Source organism: Psammomys obesus, unplaced genomic scaffold (assembly GCF_907164565.1).
Source record: "Psammomys obesus unplaced genomic scaffold, mPsaObe1.curated_primary_1811, whole genome shotgun sequence".
NCBI lineage: Eukaryota > Metazoa > Chordata > Mammalia > Rodentia > Muridae > Psammomys > Psammomys obesus.
In genome coordinates this window covers 6,232,830-6,252,578 of record NW_026585587.1, presented here as the reverse complement: position 1 = coordinate 6,252,578, position 19,749 = coordinate 6,232,830, and the positions used below count along the sequence as shown (strand labels likewise).

The following is a 19,749-nucleotide window of genomic DNA, read 5'->3' as shown; positions in this document are numbered from 1 at the left end:
GGGAGGGGGTCTCTCTGACGGAAGATACCCTCCGGGGATCTTTCATTACAAACTGCTTAGGATGATTAAGGAATGCAAGTTAACATTTAGTCAATCAAACTCATGGTCTTTGTCTAGTTTATTACAGAAATATGTTTCCAAGTTTGAACAGATAGTAAATAGCTAAAAACAAGTAATGTTTCCCTATACAAATATACTATAGACAGATAAAGAGTGATTACGCACTCTGTCAGTGTGTACCGAGGAGGATGTGATAGCCTTCAAAAACCTCAGAGACATACACAATATGGCATTTAAAGATTATTATTATTTTAAGGATTTTTTTTGACAACAAAACATGTCCTCTGCTAGAAGCATCCCCTTTTGACCCCAAGGAAGACAAAACTTCTTATGGAGTTTGCTTGAATGTGGCAAGCCAGTCCGTGGCAGGGCAGGGGGAGGGCTTATGTAACAGAACCGCCCTTGCTTCAACTGCTGACAGTATGCTGTCCAAAGCAGACAGACTTCCATGCAGGGAAGTCGACTGTCAAGCTTTACAAGGACAGGGTAGGCTCATGCTTCATAATTCTTGCTTCACCAAATGATCTGTCATATATTCTGGGCCAGAAGGCTGAAGATGGAAACTTCAACTTTATGGAGAAACATGGGTAACTTTCCAGGCAGCCAGCTACCGCTGTCGTTTCTCTAACTGGGGTAACTGCTTCCTTTGCACTTCCTACAAACCCAGGATAGTTCTCTGATTCCTTCTCAGGTCTCTGATTGTCCGGGGGCCTTCTGGCACCTTGCTCCCCCCGGAATTTTGGCATCTGGCTTGATGGCCTACCACCTGGATACAATAGTGCATTCCTGGCTGACTTGGGGCTTTTGATAAGATCGTCTTTCTGAAATATGTTAAACCTTCCTCTCCCTCAGGGCTTCCTAAGTAACACTTCTGAGGACCTTTCCAAACAACCATTAAAACACATCTTGGTGGGCCATCCTGTGATTTCTAGTCACTTAATAATCCCGCAAAAGGCAATTACATTCCTTTCGCCCTGCCTATATAAAGGATATACTAAAAATAATAAACGGAGACTTTGTTCAGAGAAACTGTCTTGGTCTTCATTTCTTGCACCCTTCCCTTTTTCATTCCCACTCCCCCATTCAGGATCTCCAGTGACAGACCTGCAGGACGGGTCATCTGATGGGCAGACTAGATAGTAATAGTCTCACAATTAAGCTTATGTTGTTTAGCATCAAAGAAGATGTTTTAGATCTAAAAAATTGTTTTTAGTTTGGAAATACAAGTTATAATAGAAAATGGTTTATGTGCAAAACTCTATAAATTCACCAAGATAGGGGAGACCGTATTTTCTCCAAACTCACAAAATACGTATGACCTGGACATTGTGAATGTAAATCTTAACTGATTGATTCATAATTGTTTTTTATTGTGTATGGTTTCTGTTGTAAGAGAAAGGGCTTTCTTATTGGACTGAAAGGGGGAGTTATAGAAGGAATCTCTTGTGTCTGTCTAGAAGCATCACCTGTCAATCATCTGTTAACACCTGCTGCCACCTTTAGCACACCAGAAGCCATTTTGCCTCCCAGTCTCCATCTTGATTATAAGGTGAAATTAAGTTCAAGTTCTCAGGGGCTGGAGAGATGGCTCAGAGGTTAAGAACACTGGCTGCTCTTCCAAAGCTCTTGAGTTCAATTCCCAGCAACCACATGGTGGCTTACAACCATCTATAATGAGTCTGGTGCCCTCTTCTGGCGTGCAGGTGTACAGACAGGCAGAACACTGTATACATAATAAATAAATAAACCATAAAAAAAAGTTCAAGTTCTCAGGCACATAGGGCACCAGGATACAATTCAATAATTCGATACAATACTTGCTGCTTAGAATAAAACAATAGATGATAAATGGATGTTCTGCTGTGTTCCTCACTCCCACAAAGCTGGGAAGTTCCCAAGAGCTCCTCACCCCTAAATCCCAGCCAATCAGCATGAAGTGCTTTGTATAGCTACCTAGATACAATACACTTGGAACAAAATCATTTATGTTTTGGAACAAAATCAATTATGTTTAGCTAGTCAAAATGTTGTAAAACCACTGCCTCTCCCCCACTTCCTACCCCTGGTTAGCTGGTTGTTGCCTGGTTATGTGTTTTGTATAAAAATCCTGCCTTAGAAACAGATTGGCATCATAATCTGGCTCCCAAGTCTAGATTATGTCCCTGACTGGTCAGTTTTTGTTCAGGTTCATAACTTCCATCAATCTGAGTCTGGTGTTTGAGTGGTCAGTGGGCAGCTATTCCTGAACCTAAAACAGGCTTACTCTCAAACCTGTAGCAATATTGTTGCCTCAGCCTCCTGAATGTTGGAATTATAAAATTAGCCTCGGTGTTCAGCTTGAATAACTAATTCTTAAACATGTTGGTAGCGATGTAAAATTATATACCTGCTATTGAGAGCAGTGTGACACAGGGAAATGCAAACAACTTTGCTGCTGGGTTTCCATCTCTAGTCAGGAAGGCTATTACAAATAATTAACAAGAAATGCTGACAAGGATTTGGAGAAAAAGGAACCCTTATATACTATTTGTGGGAATATAAACTACTACAGATACTATGAAAGAGAGTAGGAAGATTCCTAAAAATAGAACTATCGTATGATCTAATTGGCCCACTCCTAGATATATAGCCAAATGATTGTCAGTACACTAGAGTACCTATATACCTATATTTTATTACAACACTACTCCTACAGCAGTCCAATTATGGAACCAACCCAGACACCCACCAAGACATGAGCGGATTAACATATAAGCATATAAATGGAATATTATTCTGGCATTATGAAGAACGACATTTGGAGCTAGAGATATAGTTCACTTGGTGTAGCTCATTTGGTGGAGTGGTTTTGGGTTTGATATACAAAACTGAAATATAAGGACTGCCAGGCATGGTTATTGTGGTGTTTGAATAGATGTCTCTCACAGTCTTGGGCGTTTGAACCCTTGTCTACTGTTGAGGGCTGTTTGGGGAGAACTAGGTGTTGCCTTGGTAGAGGAAGCATGTCATTGGGGGCAGGCTTTGAGGTTTCAAAAGAGTTCTACTAACTTGAGTTACTCAGGGCTGTTTGTGGTTAGAGGCATGTACTTTCAGTGGCTGGCCCAGTTTCCTGCAACCTCTGCTCTGCCATCAAGGACAGTTATCCCTCTGGAACTGTAAGCTCCAAAGAAACCCTTCCGTAAGTTGCCTTGGTCATGTGTTTTATCACAGAAACATAACGGCCAACCCATTCTGTATTCTCAGCACTTCTCCCTCATGAATTCAATTTTCTTTCTTTTTTTTTTTTTTTTTTTTTTTTTTTTTTTTTTTTTTTTTTTTTTTTGGCTTTCGAGACAGCGTTTTTCTGTGTAGCCTTGGCTGTCCTGGAACTTTCTCTGTAGACCAGGGTGGGCAAATCCAACTTTCCTAACAACCATTTAAACCCTATTGTAAATTACTCTTTGAACAATATACCTTAAAAACAGGTATCAATTAGCAACTCTTGCAAAACAAAAACAACAACAAAACGCTCCCTTGAAAAGGCCAAGAAACCCATACTCACTTGGGTTATTTATGTTACTTGGGTTATTTATATGTTACTCGTTTCCTGAGCATCTCTTTATTAACCACCGTGCTTACAACTGTTAAAACTATCTTTTTATAAAACAATTTTTTATTTTATGTGCATTACTGGTTTTTCCTGCATATATGTCTGTATGAGGGTCTGGATCTGGAGTTTCAGACAGTTGTGAGCTGTCATGTGGGTGCTGGGAATTGAACCCAGGTCTTCCGGAAGAGCAGCCAGTGCTCTTAACTTCTGAGCCATCTCTCCAGCCCCTAAAATTATCCTTTAATAAATTCTAATTTTTCTTTATATTGGTTCATCCTGAAATTCTTTTCTGCAACAAAGCCACGAATCTTCCTGAAAAGACGTCTCTAAGGGGAAAAGTCCTCAGGCTGCAGTCTGAGTTCCACACTATCCTGATTTTACAGTGTAAGACACACACACACACACACACACACACATCCGTCTCAAAACAAAAAACAAAAGCAAAGCAAGCAAGCTAACAAACAAACAAAAACCCCACGAACATGTTGCGGTTCCTAGCTTAGAAGGCGGCACATCCAAACTTTTTTGTTTTGTTTTGAGACAGCATCTTGATACTTGGCCCTGCTGCCTTTGAACTCACTCTGAAGCAATCTTCCTGGCCTCAGCTTCCCCAACATTGAAATGACAAGCAGGTGCCGCAACGCCTGGCTCAGCATCAAGTTTTCTAATTGCTTAAGAGAGTCTGTTTGCTCAGTTGGGAACCAATAAAGTTGAACATCTTCAAAGCTGGCCCACCCTCCTAGGCCCTGTTGGACCGATAGTCTTGTTAAAGAACCGGAGTAGAAACTCGCGCGCACTGCCAGGTCTCCCCGATCTCCTTAGCAGTGCAGTGGTCCCTGCTCCCGGAACTTTCCTGCTGGAGGGAGAGTGCGGCGGACATTTCCGGTGCCGCGGCACTCCGCGTGCTCCGCGCTTCCGGCGCGGCGGGGAGGGCGGCTGCGACCGGCTTCCCGGGTAACGGGGAGGCGCGTGCTGCTTGCTCGGGCAGCATGAAGCCCAGGCCTGCGGTGTTCGTAGACGGGAAGCTCAAGCAACGGGTCATTCAGGTGCGTGTGTGTCCGTGGACGCCGCGTCCCCCTTTTTCGCGCGGCTGCCTGGCCTGGCGCTTCACGCCGCCGCTGGGTCCCGGCGTGCTCTGTGAATGTCTCCACCCGGAGGCCGACGCCGGCCTGCCTTTCCCGTTGAGGGTGGGATTCCGACCTCTTCTTAAATCAGGGCCGAAAGAGTTTTCTTTCAGTGCCCTCAGCACTGAACGTTAAGTCCGTTCTCCAGAGCTTGCGGTTGCCTTAGGGAACAGGAAAACAGCCTCAGGGGCCTGGATGCTTTGCCTGTGTTTGGTTTTGTTTTTCCTTTTCATAATCCTTTTTATAATGACGTCAGTGGTGCAGTCAGCAGTACGAATTAGAGGGAGAAACCTGATTTCTGTTTGGTTTTGTTGAGACAGCGTCGTACCGCGCAGCCCTGCCGGGCCTGGAACTCCCAGAGAGCCGCCTCCTGAGTGCTGGGATTTAAGGCGTGCACCGCCGCCGCCCAGCCTGAGACTTACTCTTTACATAGAGGATGTACTCGTGTGTATCTTTGGTTACTGTTTTGAGACAGTGTCTCTTGAATGCTTTATATCCAGCGTCCTAGTTGTTACCCCTTATCAGTGACTGGACGCTGTCTGCAGCCCCAGATTTCACATTTTTTTTTAAGAGTATTTTTATTTTATAAGCACTTTATGTGAATTGATGTTTTGCCAGCATGTATGTCTGGGTGGGGTGTCGGATCCCCTGGAACTGGAATTATAGATAGTGTGAGCTGCCATGTAGATGTTGGAAATTGAACCCTGGGCTGTCTGGAAGAGCAGCCAGTGTCCTTAACTACTGAGCTATCTCTCCAGCCTAGAGGTAACGCTTTTTCCCCCCCTCCAGATTTCTTTAGTATTTTTATTTCAGAAAATGACACAACCTTCTTCATCTAGTTGTTAAAGTGTAAAGCCTCTTTTGGACTTATTCCTTTTTATTCTGTATTTAATCCCTTAATAATCTAGTTAACTATTGCAAAAACTATTGCAGGTCAAGTGTAGTATTATTTCTCTAATTTCAGCACTTGAGAATCTCAGACAGGAGAATTCGAAATTGAAGGTCAACCTAGGGTACAAATGACTGAAGAAAATAACCATACCAAACAGTAATACCTCCAGTTTACCATCTGTCCTTCCAAGTATTCATTGGCAGCCTGTTTTAAATTCTGGTAAAGCGTAGAACTGATCATGGTCTTACTTTCTGACTCCACAGATCAGCCATTGAGATTATTTTAAAGCTAAATTGGAGCTTGGCAGAGCTCTAGTCAGAATATTCAGTGGTCTTTGAAATATCTGGAATACCAACTGTATGCATTTTTTTCATGAAGGGATGATACTGGGAGATGGAACACAGGGCTTTGCATTTATTAGACGAGTGTTGTATTTCAAGACCAGCCTGGGCAACAGCAAGACCCACATCTCAAAAAAAAAAAAAAAAAAAAAAAAAAGGTGATTTAATGGTAACACTTGAATTGCCTTCAGCTGATAGTCAAACATTGCTGCTATATTTTTTGTGTTTGGGACATAGGTTGTATACTAAGCTCTCACTGCCTTAAAGATACTGAATTGTAGTGCCTTATTATGCTAATTCTCTAATTACAGATGTGGTAATTTTTTTTAAAAAGTGTGTTTGTGATACACTTTTCTATTTCGTGGTACACTTCATTGCTGAAGAACTTACATTAAGTATGTGTTGAAATAACTCAACCTCTTGTTTATTGGTTGAAATATATATTTTCTCTTTTAGTACCTCACCAGTAACAGATGTGGCAAATATGTAGACACTGGAATCTTAGCCTCTGATTTGCAAAGAATGTACAGGTAAAGAAGTATACCTCTGAATCTTTGCTTATTTTTTAAAGCGCACCCTCCCCCCTCATTTAAAATATTCCATCTTGCTTAATTTTTCAATTGATATCAGTGGCTGCTGGCATAATTTTACAATTCATAAACCTGGATCTAAATCAGTTATACAAACATCTGTAATCATGTATAATATTTGGTGTTAATTCCTTACACCAGAGGAAATGGCTACTTTTTATCTTTTCCTCTTTGACTGTCCAGGAGGTAGAGATACTGCTATATTACTTCCTTTTCTGTTCCATCAGAAAATTAAAACCATTAAGCCGTCCTCAGCTTTCAGACTCTATCAAGGAATGTGAGTCAGGTCTGATGGCTTTGTCTATAATCCCATCACCTGGAAAACTGAGGAAGGAAAATTACAGGTTGAATAAAAAGCAACAGTGAATTCTCAATCTGTAAAGTGATTGTATTTGTTAAACTATTCAAAATTAGTTTACATAAACAGCAGATGGATTACAGTTTAGATAACTAAACTCAGGTTTTTCATTGTCTGAAGGAATGGCTTAACAGTTGAAAGTCGAAGAACAGATTTTTTAGGTAGAATTGTGAGTAAGAATATCCAGGAGCTGTGTCCTTACTCACTGAATCTCTTAATGCTCTTCAGTCTTTGTTACCATATAAACTGCCCCTCACAAGTTCATAGTACCCTCTCAGTGGGTCACTGTCATTATCATTGAAAGCTACTCCTCAGACCTATTGCTCATCAAAGTCATTGAAGGATGTCTTTAGAGCATATGTTCATTTAGCCTGAACACCTTCCTTTTTTTCTTTTTAAAGACTTATTTATTATTTATACAGTGCTCTGCCTGCATGCCAGAAGAAGACACCAGATCTCATTATAGATGATTATGAGCCACCATGTGGTTGCTGGGAATTGGACTCAAGACCTTTGGAAGAACAGCCAGTGCTCTTAACCTCTGAGCCATCTCTCCAGTCTCACGCCTTCCTTTTTTTTTAAGCTGTTAATTCCCTCATTTTGTGTCAGTGGTACCTTCTTTCTCCCCCCACTCCAGGAAGCAGGTGAATTTCTTAGGAAGTTCCAAGATAGCCAGGGTTACAAGACCCTGTCTTTAGTTTGAGACAAGGGTCCCTCATCTTAGTCCCAGAGTAGCACATGACAGGTTACCAGTATAACCAATAATATTTAGTGGAAAATATTTGTGAAAACTGTGTGCTAAAATTATTTTCTTTTCCCAGTGTAGATTATGGTCGAAGAAAAAGAAATGCTTTTAGGATTCAGGTAGAAAAAGGTAAGTCTTTCACCGTTTGAGTAGAATTATCAACAGTTGCAGAAATAATTATTTTAGCTCATGGCATTTTGTTATTTATTTCAGTATTTAGTATAATTAGTAGTGAGAAAGAACTTAAGAATCTTAAAGAACTAGAAGATGAACATCTGGCAAAAAGAGCAAGACAAGATGAAGAAGATGAGTAAGTACTGTAAAGCATTTTTTCTAAAGTCCAACATTCATACTTAGAGAATTGCCAGTGCCTCCTTTTGGCCAACAATACAGTTGTTGTACCTGAACATTTTCCTACTTTACTTTGTTGTTTCCTACAGCCATATTGATTGTTCTCTAGTCCCTAAAGACATTTAGTAACTTGACTATTCATTTCTATTTCACAAATCTCACTCAGCCATGTGAAAAAGTCAGGGTAGATGTCAGTCTTTCTTGGGCCTTCTTGGGTCCCTTGTGAGTGTTTTCTTATGATCTAGTTATAGAAAAATACTGTAATCTTAGTATCATGTGGCATTGAACATGTGGTTACTGTTTTATATTACCAACACAGTTGTCTCATTATCTTCTTATTCTTTGCTTTACCATAATGCCAGGTATATTAAAAAGATGACAGTAAATTTTGATGTTTAAATATGTTATGGCTGGAGCACTCACATTAAAAATGCAAACATTTTTTCACCTGGAGTGATGGCTCAGTTCTTCCAGAGCAAGCAAGTTTGGTCCCAGCACTTACATAGCCACTCACAGCTGTCTGTTACTACAGTTCCGGTGGATCCACACCCACTTGGCTTCTTCGGGCACTGCACGCACATGGTGTACTACATCCATGCAGGCAATAAACCTATAAACACACACAGAAAAAACACCTCAATGAGACATTCCTTATTATTTGATAGATAAGGGACATGGCACTCAGAGGCACTAACCACCGGGTTCTAAGTAGTTAAAATGGATTTCTAGTTTACTTTAGTTTTGTTTAGCTTTGAGACAGTCTCTCTGTAGTCCTGGTTGTCCTTGAACTCTCTGTGTAGATCAGGCTGGCCTCAACTCACAGAGATCAGCCTTTCCATGCTCCTCAAATTCTGGGAGTAAAGGCTTCCGTAACCAAGCCTGGCTGTTTAAAGTTTAAAATTTAGTAGTGTATTTTGATCACCCTAGATTATCCCCACCTCCTTACCCACCCAACTTCGTGATCCCTTTCTCTCTCCCTCTCAAACATAAAATGAAAATCAAAATAAACAAAAAGCTAATAAGACAAAAAACAAAACAAAAAAACAAACCAAAACAAAAGGGCCACAGAGAAACTTTGGAGTTGTTTGTGTTCGCCAGCTAACTACTCCCAAATAAGGGGCTTTCCTCAGAGTGTGGTTAATCTATCCAGTGACCTCCACGGAGGAAAGGATGGCTTGTGTTCACTTGCCCCTCTCAGTGCTAGGTGTGTCTGCTTTGAGCCTGTGCAGGTCCTGTGTGTGCTGCCGCAGTCTCTGCGTTTACATGTGCATTAGTCCTGCCGAGTCTGCAAGACACTGTTTCTTTGGAGCCATCTGCCACCTCTGGCTCTTGCAGTCTTTTGCCTCCTCTTCTGGGTAAATCTCTGATCCTGAGGGAAGCTTGGTGAAGACAGTCCATTTAAAACTGAATACTTAAATTCTCTCAACACTGCGCATGATCCAGTTGTGAGTCTCTATTAATTCCCATTTCTATACAAAGAAGCATCTCTGATGATGGGTGAGCAATACACTGACGTGAGTGTGTGTCCCCGTGTGTCCTCGCCTTTGGAGGCCAGAATAGGGCATCATGCCCCTTGTGAGCTGGAGGTCATTGTGATAGGACCCACCCTTGGTCTTCTGTAAGAGCAGCAAGTGCTTGTAATTGCTGAGCTGTTTCTCCAGCTCTCAGCCCCAGGACTCTTAATCATCATGTTTTTGCCTTAGCATACTGACTTGTTTGGGATAGTAGTATTTTAGGTTATCAGAGAAAAGGCTTTGAAATGTTTTTTTACTCTCTTTAATATTGAGGTACACTGAAAGCTCTTCTGATGATGATTCAAACATGGACGATTACCCAGATCCACAGGTAAGCAAAACATGCAAAAAGCCCACTTTGATTTCTTTCTTTCTTTTAAAGATTCATTTATTTTCATTTTATGTGTATGACTGTTTTACCTGCATGTATGCATATGCACCATATGTGTGTCTGGTGCCTGAGGTCAGAAGAGGCCGTACCTTGGAACTAGAGTTGGGAGCCATCATGGGGGTTCTGGGAACTGAACTTGGGTCCTCTGCAAGAGCAGCCAGTGTTCTTAACAGCTGAGCCATCTCTTCAGCCTAATTTTTCTCCCTTTACTCATTGTGATCCTTTTTTAGAAAAGAAGCCAAAAATAGAATAAAGGACCTTGTCCATCTTTATCAATACATAATTGAATGCTTCCTATACGCACCAGTGAAGGTTTAATCACCCTTCCAGTACTTACATTTGATAATCAGTTATATAATGGAAAAGCCAAATAGCCAAAACTAAAGGCAGATTAAAATACTGCATTGTTTTTGTTTTTCGAGACAGTGTTTGTCTGCGTAGCCTTGGCTGGCCTAAACTCACACTGTAGACCAGGCTGGCCTTAGACTCATAGAGCTCAGCCTGCCTCTGCCTCCCCTCCTAGAGTGATGGGATTACAGGCATGCACCATCATGCTTCGCCAGATTAGAATATTAAGGGAAATAATAATAAAAAAATTCATCAGGTCTGTGTGACTTAATCTCAGCATTTGGGAGGCAGAGGCAGGCAGATGTCTGAGTACTAGGCCATCCTGTTCTATGTAGCAAGCTCCAGGTCAGCTAGACCTATATAATGAGATGTTTCAAACAAAAAAGGGAGGAGATGGACATGCTTTTCTGCCAGGGAGACAGCATTACTGATGACAGGCCTAACTACAATGATAAATCAAAATGCACCAAGGTACTTGGTTCTTCTTAGCTTTTCCTCCTTGGTAAATGAAGCTTTGAATTTATGGTTATAGTACTCCATTATATTTGATCCAGTAGTGAATTGATGAGATAGTGCTGACTCATGATAACAGTTCATTTTTCATATCTCTTCATTTTATTTAATCACCAACTTTGAATTGGGCTGGTTTTCTGTTGACTTAGAGTAGTTACAGTGTTTTGGATAGTAAAAGTTTGGGAGTTTCCTAATCGATAACTTGTGTATTCTGGTTGTAAATGTTGTGAGAAAAGTTGTTTAAAGCAAAATACACAAAGCTTTTTAGTTTAGGTACTGGAGTTTTAAGACTTACTGAGTAACTTACACTGAAATCATGTTTCTGCCAGTCAGCAAATCACATGAACAGTTCCCTGCTCTCTTTGTATCGGAAAGGAAACTCTGAATCTGTTTCAACCACTCCGAAGCTAGAACAGAGAGAAGCTGCCACTTCAACACCGTTGCTGACTTCTAAAGTGGGCTCCATGCCAGTGAAGACCCCTGCCCGCGAGTCTGAGGGAGGATGGTTTATTGACAAAACCTCAGGTGGAAAGAAAGAAAGTCTTACCTTGGACCTATCAGATGACCAAAGCAACTATAAAAAGCCAGATTTTGAGATACAGGTATTTTTATACTGAAAGTTTAGTTCGTGTAGTTGAAGTATATTACAATCTCTTCAATCAAGCATATCCTTATGTTTTGTTTTTAAAAATCATAAGTACTTTGAAATACACAGTTAGCTTCTGTAAAAGTAATTTTTGTTCACTTGATTTAACTGTCGTCTTGGAAGCTTACTGCCTCTGTCTGCTAACCTAAGCCTCATCCTGGAAGCTTCTAGCCTCCATACAATCTAATCTATGCCTAGAATGCTTTCAGCCTTTGAGGTTTATTGCTGAATAAGCTCACCCTTTCTAGCTCTTTCTGAACTCTTGCTGTCTGGTTCAATTCAGCTATTCTAGCTCAAACTTCTCTCCAAGCTGACTGATTAAAACTGACTTCTCTCCCAGCCTCTGACTGAATTGCTCTGTGTGGCTTCATACTAACTTTGACAATATGTTCTAATCTCTGTTTTTTTTAAATTTATTTTAATTTATTTATTTTAATTATTTATTTTTTAAATATGTTCTAATCTTTTGGTTCCTTCTCATTTTCTGGCTTGTTTTCTTCACCTGTGTCTAGCTTGTTCTTCCCTCAACCTGTCTCTGTAAAAGTCCTGGTAAAACTGCCTCTGAATTTCACAATCTGAACTCCACAAACTGAACTCCACTGCACTGCCTCTCAACTCACTGATTCAACCAAACTGATTGAACAGAACTCAGTAATCTGCTTGCTTCTGTCTTTTGAGTGCTGGCATTAAAGATGTGTACCACCATGCCTGGATCTAAGCTTTTCTTTATCTGAAACCTACCCGGTACCAGGCTGACCTTGATTCAGAGATCTCGTTGCCTCTGCCTCCTTGGGTTAAAGGCGTGTCTGCCTTCTAGTTGGTTCACGCTGATTTAGAAGGTTATTGGATGTGATCTCTTGCCACAGCAGCCATGTTCTGAATTAAAATTCCTCTACAAATTGCATCACTTTTGACTACTTCTGTCATTTCTTATCTTAGTCCAGGATCTTTATTGCCTTAACTATTGAATAGATTTCTAAGTGTAATCTGTGTCTTTTTACTCTACTCTATGTTTCACATACAATATTTTTCCATGAATTTTTGGGTCACTGCCGTTCGTGTCAGGCTTTTAATGCAGTGGGAAATGCCCAAGAAATAGTTTAAAGGAGGAAAAACCTATTTGAAGTAGTGTTGCTCCTAGGCCAGAGGAAAGGTGTAGCAGCATGGTGAAAAGAGGAAAGCAGAGCAGAGTTACTCACCTCATTAAACCAGTAAGGAGTGATAGGAAAGGAACACAATTCCAGAATCTACTTCCGTGACATCCACCATTCTCCCGTGACCCTTTTCTTCCAGTTTGGTTCCACCTCCTAATAACTGTTCAGCTATGAACTCAAATGGATCAGTCATTCTATTGATGAAACTAATACCCTCATGATCCAGTCTGGGGACCAACTCTTCAGCATATGAGCTGTGGGATACTTCATACCCAAACCATAGTACCATTCTGTTTGTAATCTTTAGTGCCTTCATTCAGTCTCGGATCAAAAGCCACAAAGCCCGGTATGATTTGGTTACCCTGCTGTTCCTTGATGTCATTGTTTGTCTCCCCACCCCTCCTCCTCTTCAGTGACAACAAGTTTGTGCTGTTTTAGAGCACTAAGCTCTCTCACTTGGGGTCTGAGCACTTGAACTTTCTAGCTGGAGCATGTTCTCCAGACTTCACATCTCCTTAGAAAACCTTTGAGACCATGCAAAGTTAAATTGTGATGTGCCGGCTTTTTTCCTAAATCTTCCTCACTAGCTTATTAGGTCACCTAGCTTATTAAGTAGATGTTTCTTTCTTTTTTTTTCAAACCTCAACTCTTTGTTTTAAACTCCAGGAGAGCAAGGACTTTTTTTTTTTTTTTTTTTTAAGATAATCAACCTTTGTTTTGTTTTTAGATTTATTTATTTATTTATTTATTATATATATTCTGTCTGTATGTAGACCTGCATGCCAGAAGAGGGCACCAGATCTCATTATAGATGGTTGTGAGCCACCATGTGTTTGCTGGGAATTGAACTCATGACCTCTAGAAGAGCAACCAGTGCTCTTAACCTCTGAGCCATCTCTCCAGCCTAACAGCAAGGACTTTGTTTTTTTTAATAATGGTTTCCTGGCTGAAGTTTGTCTAGCACAGGGTAGACATTTGTTGCATTTGTAGTGCCAGATGAACTTGTGGAGACACAATTGTTTAGGAGTTTATCCTCCTTGGGGATAGAATTGATAGCTTCAGTTCTTGAAAAAGGATAGCTGCTGAAACAGCAAGGCAGTTTGTGTCCAGTGAGAATAATACCATAATACCGTAAGAAAGAAATTGTGTCTATCCTCCTTGGGGATAGAATTGATAGCTTCAGTTCTTGAAAAAAGGATAGCTGCTGAAACAGCAAGGCAGTTTGTGTCCAGTGAGAATAATACCGTAAGAAAGAAATTGTGTAGAATAGGCAAATACCTTTATATATATATATATATATAAAAGACCTTTTAAAATTGAAATTAGTTATTTGCTGCAAAACTGTATCAGTTGGGAGATTGAGGCAAAGGCTTAGAGGATCAAGGTTATCTACTTCTCCATAGCAAGTCCAAGGTCAGCCTGCGCTATATGAGATCCTGTCTCAAAAACTCAAAAATGGAGCTTGGGAAATGGTTAAGTTATTAAGTGCATATGATGAGAGCATGGAGACTGGAGTTCAGTCTCTACCATCCATATGAAAGCTGCTTGCAATAGCACAGTTCTGTATACTCGATGCTGAGCAAATAGAGACAGGAAGGACTCTTTGTTTTTTTGTTTTTGCTTGTTTGTTTGTTTTGGTGCCTTTCCTTGAGATCTTACTTGTCATTTCCATTCTAGGCCCAGCTATAAAAAAGAGGGGTTCCAGGTCCCAGTTCCCAGGCCAAATGGAACTGAAGACCTGGAGGACAAGGGGCTGCTAGGCTCAACATAGATTCCTAATCTTCAGGGCTAAGATTGGCCCAGGTTAATGAACCACTGGGAGGACTGGCAGGGCTCAAAGTCTAGCCCTAAATAGAAGGGCCTGAGAGGAGGCTGCAGGCAATGCCCAGGTAGGTAGAAGGCTCAACTCCTGTCACCTGTTACTACAGACTGGCATAGGCATCAACCCCTAGAACAGAGATTCTCAACCCTCAAACCTTTGGGGATCTAATGACTTTCATAGGGTTTGCCTAAGACCATCAGAAAACACGGATATATAAAATTCGAAACTACAGTTATGAATTAGCAATGAAAATAATTTCATGGTTGGGGGGTCACTAAAACATAGGAGTTGTGTTAAAGGGCCACACCATTAAGAAGGTTGAGAACTACTGCTCTAGAACCACTGTAGGCTACCCTCTACCCACTAATGAGCACACAAACCCTGTAGAGGAGTATTAATTCAGAACATGGCTGTTCTGTGAAGAAATCACAGCCAAAGACCTAAGGTCTGTATTCCAACTGGAATACAAACACATCTTTAGTCCAGGAGACAGAGGCAAACAGAAACTTGTCTAAAGTAGAGCATGTTTCAGGTAAAGAAAAGCTAAGGTCCACGTGTGGTGGTACATGCCTTTAATCCCAAAGAGGGAGCTAAAGTTTGTGTGTAGAAGGAAGCACCCATGTTTGAAATTGATGTCTAATTGAGTAGCAGAAATAGTGACGAATCAGAGAAAAGCTTGACAAAATAGGATATGCCCAACTCTCACAAGAAGAGAGAGGAAAGAGAAGCTACTTAAGGGACAGTACAGAGAGAGAGGGGGCAGTTTTACTGGGATAGTAATAGACAGGTTGCAGAGAGAGAACTGAGGTGAAGACCAAATGAGCCAGAGAATGAGAAGGAGCCAGGAGATTAGAGCAGATTGCTTGAGTTAGTTTGAGGCGAAGTAGAGCAATTCAGAGGCCAAGAGAAAAGCTAGATTGTATAAGTCAGTTGGGAGAGGAGTTTGAGACAACATCTGAGTTGAACCAGACCTCAGTAAGAACAAGAAAGGGTGAGCTTATTCAGCTGTAAGTCTCAGACTGAAAACGCTCTAAGCCTGGATTAGATTATACGGACGCTAGGATCTTTCATGACCAGGCGTAGCTTAGCAAAGGAGGTAGTAAGCCTCCCAGACAACAACTGAAACAGGCAAATAAAAGTTCCTTTTACAAAACCCAGCTTTCCCCACCCACCAGGGGAGGCCAGTCCCATCAGACATCCCTTAGGCCCAGCCAGCTCCTGCTTGGTATATATGCTCCAGTTCTTTCCCCTTGGGGTTTCTTAGCCAGTTAATTTAGCCAAATGGGCCAACTGCAGCTTTAGTGAGAGATCCTGTCTCAGAAAATAAAGAGGAGTGAGGTTTAGTGGCTGGCGCATGCCTTTAATCTCAGCACTGGGGAGACTGAAACCAGTGGATCTCTTTGAGCTCAAGGCTAGCATGCATGGTCTACAGGTCTACATAGTTTCCAGACCCCCAGTCTACGTAGAGAGATCCTGTCTCAAAGTATAAAGGAAAAAGGTGGAAAATAATTGACGAACACACTAGATGTTGACCTTTGTTCTTCACACTCGTACATATACATAACACAAATATGACTCAACAGATGTACGTAAACATATATGGACATTTGCTATCTTCCTTAACTGATTATTCTAAAGTAAATTCATAGCCAAGCAAATGAGGCTTTCTGCTAATTTACCCCATTGTACATTGACAGGTTATCTAACTCCAGACTGTCTCGAGGCACCAGCACCCAAGTAATGACACGGAGACTTTTTATTTATATATAAAACCTGGCCTTAGGTTAGCTTATACAACTTCTTTAAAAAGAAAAATTATTCTTTTTTTCTTTTTTTTTTTTTTTTTTTTTTTTTTTGAAGATTTATTATTTATACAACATTCTGCCTGCACACAAGATCTTACTATAGATGTTTATGTGCCACCATGTGGTTGCTGGGAATTGAACTCAGGACCTTTGGAAGAACAGCAAGTGCTCTTAACCTCTGAGCCATCTTTCCAGCCCTCATTTTTTGATTTTATGTGCCTGGATGTATATCTGTGTGAGGGTGTCAGATCTTGGAGTTACAGACAGTGGGTGCTAGGAATTGAACCCTGCTCCTCTAGAAGAACAGTCAGTGCTCTTAACTACTGAGTCATCTCTTCAGCTCCAGCTGTTATAGCTCAAATTAACCTGTTTATACTAATCTACATTCTCCCATGTAACTTGTTAACTGTTTTCAGTCCTGGCACCTGTTCCTTCATGTCTGGCTGTCCAATCTCCTGTCCTTGATTCTTTACCTGAGTTCCTGTCTCTGCCCAGAAGTCCTGTCTATCTTCTCCTGCCTTGCTCCAGGCTGTTCAACTCTTCACTAAATCAATCAGAAGGTGAAGGAGAAGAATGTGTACAAAATATGATGCAGCCATAAGAATAACAATAGCAGAGTTGCTGGTACAGAAGGACAACTTTACACAGTGCATAAAAAGAACATTCCAACACAGGTATCCTGTAGGGCTCTCCTGTGTGGTAAGTGCTGGCCACATGTGGTTTCATAGTACTTGAACTGTGGCTGGTGCAGCTAAGGAATTGTGTTTTTCATTTAAATGTGAAGTCAATACTTGGTTTTTGAAAAACCTTGAAATAGGAGGCTGGAGAGATGGCTCACCGGTTGAGAGCACTGACTTCTCTTTCAGAGGTCCTGAGTTCAATTCCCAGCAATTGCATGGTGGCTCACAACCATCTGCAATGGAATCTGATTTGTTCTTCTGGTATGCATGAAAACAGAGTGCCCATATACATAAAATAAATAAATAAATCTTAAAAAAAAAAAAAAAAAGGAAAAACCTTGAAATATATTTGAAACAACCAGATATGGGGACCAACCTTTTCATGTATGAATTTTCCAAAGTCCAGATAAAGTACTACCCTTTAAAATTTTGTATCCAAATTGGGATGTGTTATGAATTTTCAGTATACTTTAGCATCTGAAGACTTAACTAAAAAGCACAATATAAAATCTTAGTGCTGGGCAGTGGTGACACACACCTTTAACCCTAGCACTCAAGAGGCAGAGGCAGGCAGATCTTTCTGAGTTTGAGGCCAGCCTGGTCTTTTACAGAGCTAGTTCTAGGACAGACAAGGCTACACAGAGAAATCCTGTCTCAACCAACCAACTTACCCACCAACCAACAACCAAAGAAACCTCATTAGTAACTTGTTTTGAGACAGGATTTCTCTTTATATTGTTCTGGTTGCCCTAGAACTTGCTCTGTAGACTAAGCTGCCCTTAAATTTGAGGCAGTCCTACTTGTGTCTTCTGAGTGCTGAGATTCTAAGTGTGCATCTCTATACCTAGCTCTTTACTAACTTTTCTAAACTGTTGAATGGTGAGTGTTTGTGATGTGTTACTTAAAAGGGAGTATGGCTCAGTGGTACATTTAGTGTTTAGTATATGTAAGGCCCTGGGTTCAATAGTCAGTCCCCAAGAAAAATGAAATGCATTTTGTTCTTTACGTTTAAGTGGTTATTAGAGTATGTGTGGCTTGTATTGTATTTCTCTTGAACAGTGCTGCTATAATTAGTTTCTAAGCACTGAGCCTTGATTTGACAAATTTTTTCATGAGTGCATGTGTGTTTGGAGGGTGTGTGTGTTGTGTGTGCGTATGTGTGTCTGTTTGCGCATAGTTGTGTGCAAATGCATGTGTGGGGTAATATACCAGAGATGAATGTCAGATGTCTTTTTTCAATTGCTTTCTATCTTTTCTTTGAGAAAGAAGAGTCAGCTGGGTAATGCTGACTGATTTTCAAGGCCATCCTGGTCCACAGAGTGAGTTGTAACCAGGACTATCCAGAGAAACCCTGTCTCAAAACAAAACAATAGAACAAACACATACACGGAGGGGCGTGTCTGTGGTTTCAAAGTATCTCACTAAATCTCAGCTATACTGGCTGACCAGCAAGCTCTAGGGAGTCTCTTGTCTTCTCCCCAGCACTGGCATTGCAGACCCACCCCATTACACACAGCTTTTTAGTGGGGTGGGGCTTGGGGGTTCTAAACTCAGTGCTCATGATTTTATCATAAAGATTTTACAAACTGTTTTGATTTTGGATTTTGAAATAGGGTCTCTTGTAGCCTAGTCCATCCTTGAAATTGCCATGTAGCTAAGAATGCCCTTAACTTCTGGTTTTACTCCCAAAGTGTTGGAGTTACGGGTTTTCCTTTTACGTTATTAATGGGCCTTTGTCTAGTGGGTCTTTCTTGGACCTGCCAGCAGATGAATGAAGACATTGTTATTATTTATAATTATAATTGTAATTATTTATAATTTAGGCATTAGAGATGGGCAGATTCTCAGATATTCTAACCTGACAAATCCTGGCCTACATCCTATTACCTCTCTCTCTCTCTCAGTTCCTGCATCTGTTCCTTCCCATGTTGCTCCTGCAAATCCCTGCATTTGGTTCTTATCCTCAAGATCCTCTCTTAGCCCAGAAGTCCCTCCTTTTTTTCTCCTGCCTTTCAGCTGCAGTTCTTTATTAAGCCAATCAAAAAGTGAGAGGAAGAGTGTTTACAAAATATGAGGCAGGTGGTAAGACATAAGAATAACAATAATCTGCACAGTACTCAGCTTTCTGCCTGTTTAGCAATCAGTGATTGCATATACAAAGACACCCATGACAGTATCCAAAAGATTACCCCAACTCCTTTTCCCAAATGCCTTTGCTTTAAGCTGTAACTATTCATCAATGGAGAACATTATTACAGTTGATAAGAACCTGATGTTAATCTGCCTTAATTCAGATTAAGTTTAACTGGTCAATTGGCGGAGCCTAGAAAGAAAGTTAGTAAATTTTAAGATTTAATCTATGCATTTAGGTTTCTGAAAGAAGGGAGCATCTTTGAGCAAAGATGTTAGCAGTAGTTAGCAGTGCTGCAGCACAAATGGATCTGTGTATCTATATATTCCTGTCTTTGAAAACTATCTATTAGCATTGTAATTGAAGTACAGCATATTTAAATTTTATTTTCTCTCCAGAATTTAAAAGATTCTTCTCTTCTGGAAAGTGATAAGAAAAGGAAAGGTAGGCCAAAGAGCAAAAGAAACAAAAGAAAGACAGAGGATCTTCAAGAAGTAGATGGAGAAATACAAGCTATTCTGCAAAAGAAAGGTGAGCTGTGAGCTGCAATGGTGTGTTTGCTCTGAGAGAAGAGGGATCACTGTTGTAAATTGTTTTGCTTGAGAACTATTTGTGTGCGGAAATAGCCAGTTGAAAACATTTGTTATCTAATGGAGCTTTAGTTGTATGTTTGTATGGAATCACTCATCTTTCCA

The 19,749-nt window shown here is 40.7% G+C and overlaps 1 protein-coding gene across 1 annotated transcript in view; it reads left to right on the top strand.

Annotated features, from left to right (window-relative positions):
- Positions 1-4,562: 4,562 nt before the first annotated feature.
- Nvl (nuclear VCP like) overlaps positions 4,563-19,749 on the top strand; it is a 54,355-nt gene continuing 39,168 nt past the window's right edge. Inside the window, exons 1-7 of the mRNA XM_055609306.1 lie at positions 4,563-4,695; positions 6,463-6,536; positions 7,776-7,828; positions 7,913-8,009; positions 9,838-9,895; positions 11,146-11,418; positions 19,453-19,585. Of these exons, the coding sequence (XP_055465281.1) occupies positions 4,639-4,695; positions 6,463-6,536; positions 7,776-7,828; positions 7,913-8,009; positions 9,838-9,895; positions 11,146-11,418; positions 19,453-19,585 (745 nt within the window). The 5' untranslated portion in view covers positions 4,563-4,638. The remainder of the gene's footprint in view (positions 4,696-6,462; positions 6,537-7,775; positions 7,829-7,912; positions 8,010-9,837; positions 9,896-11,145; positions 11,419-19,452; positions 19,586-19,749) is intronic.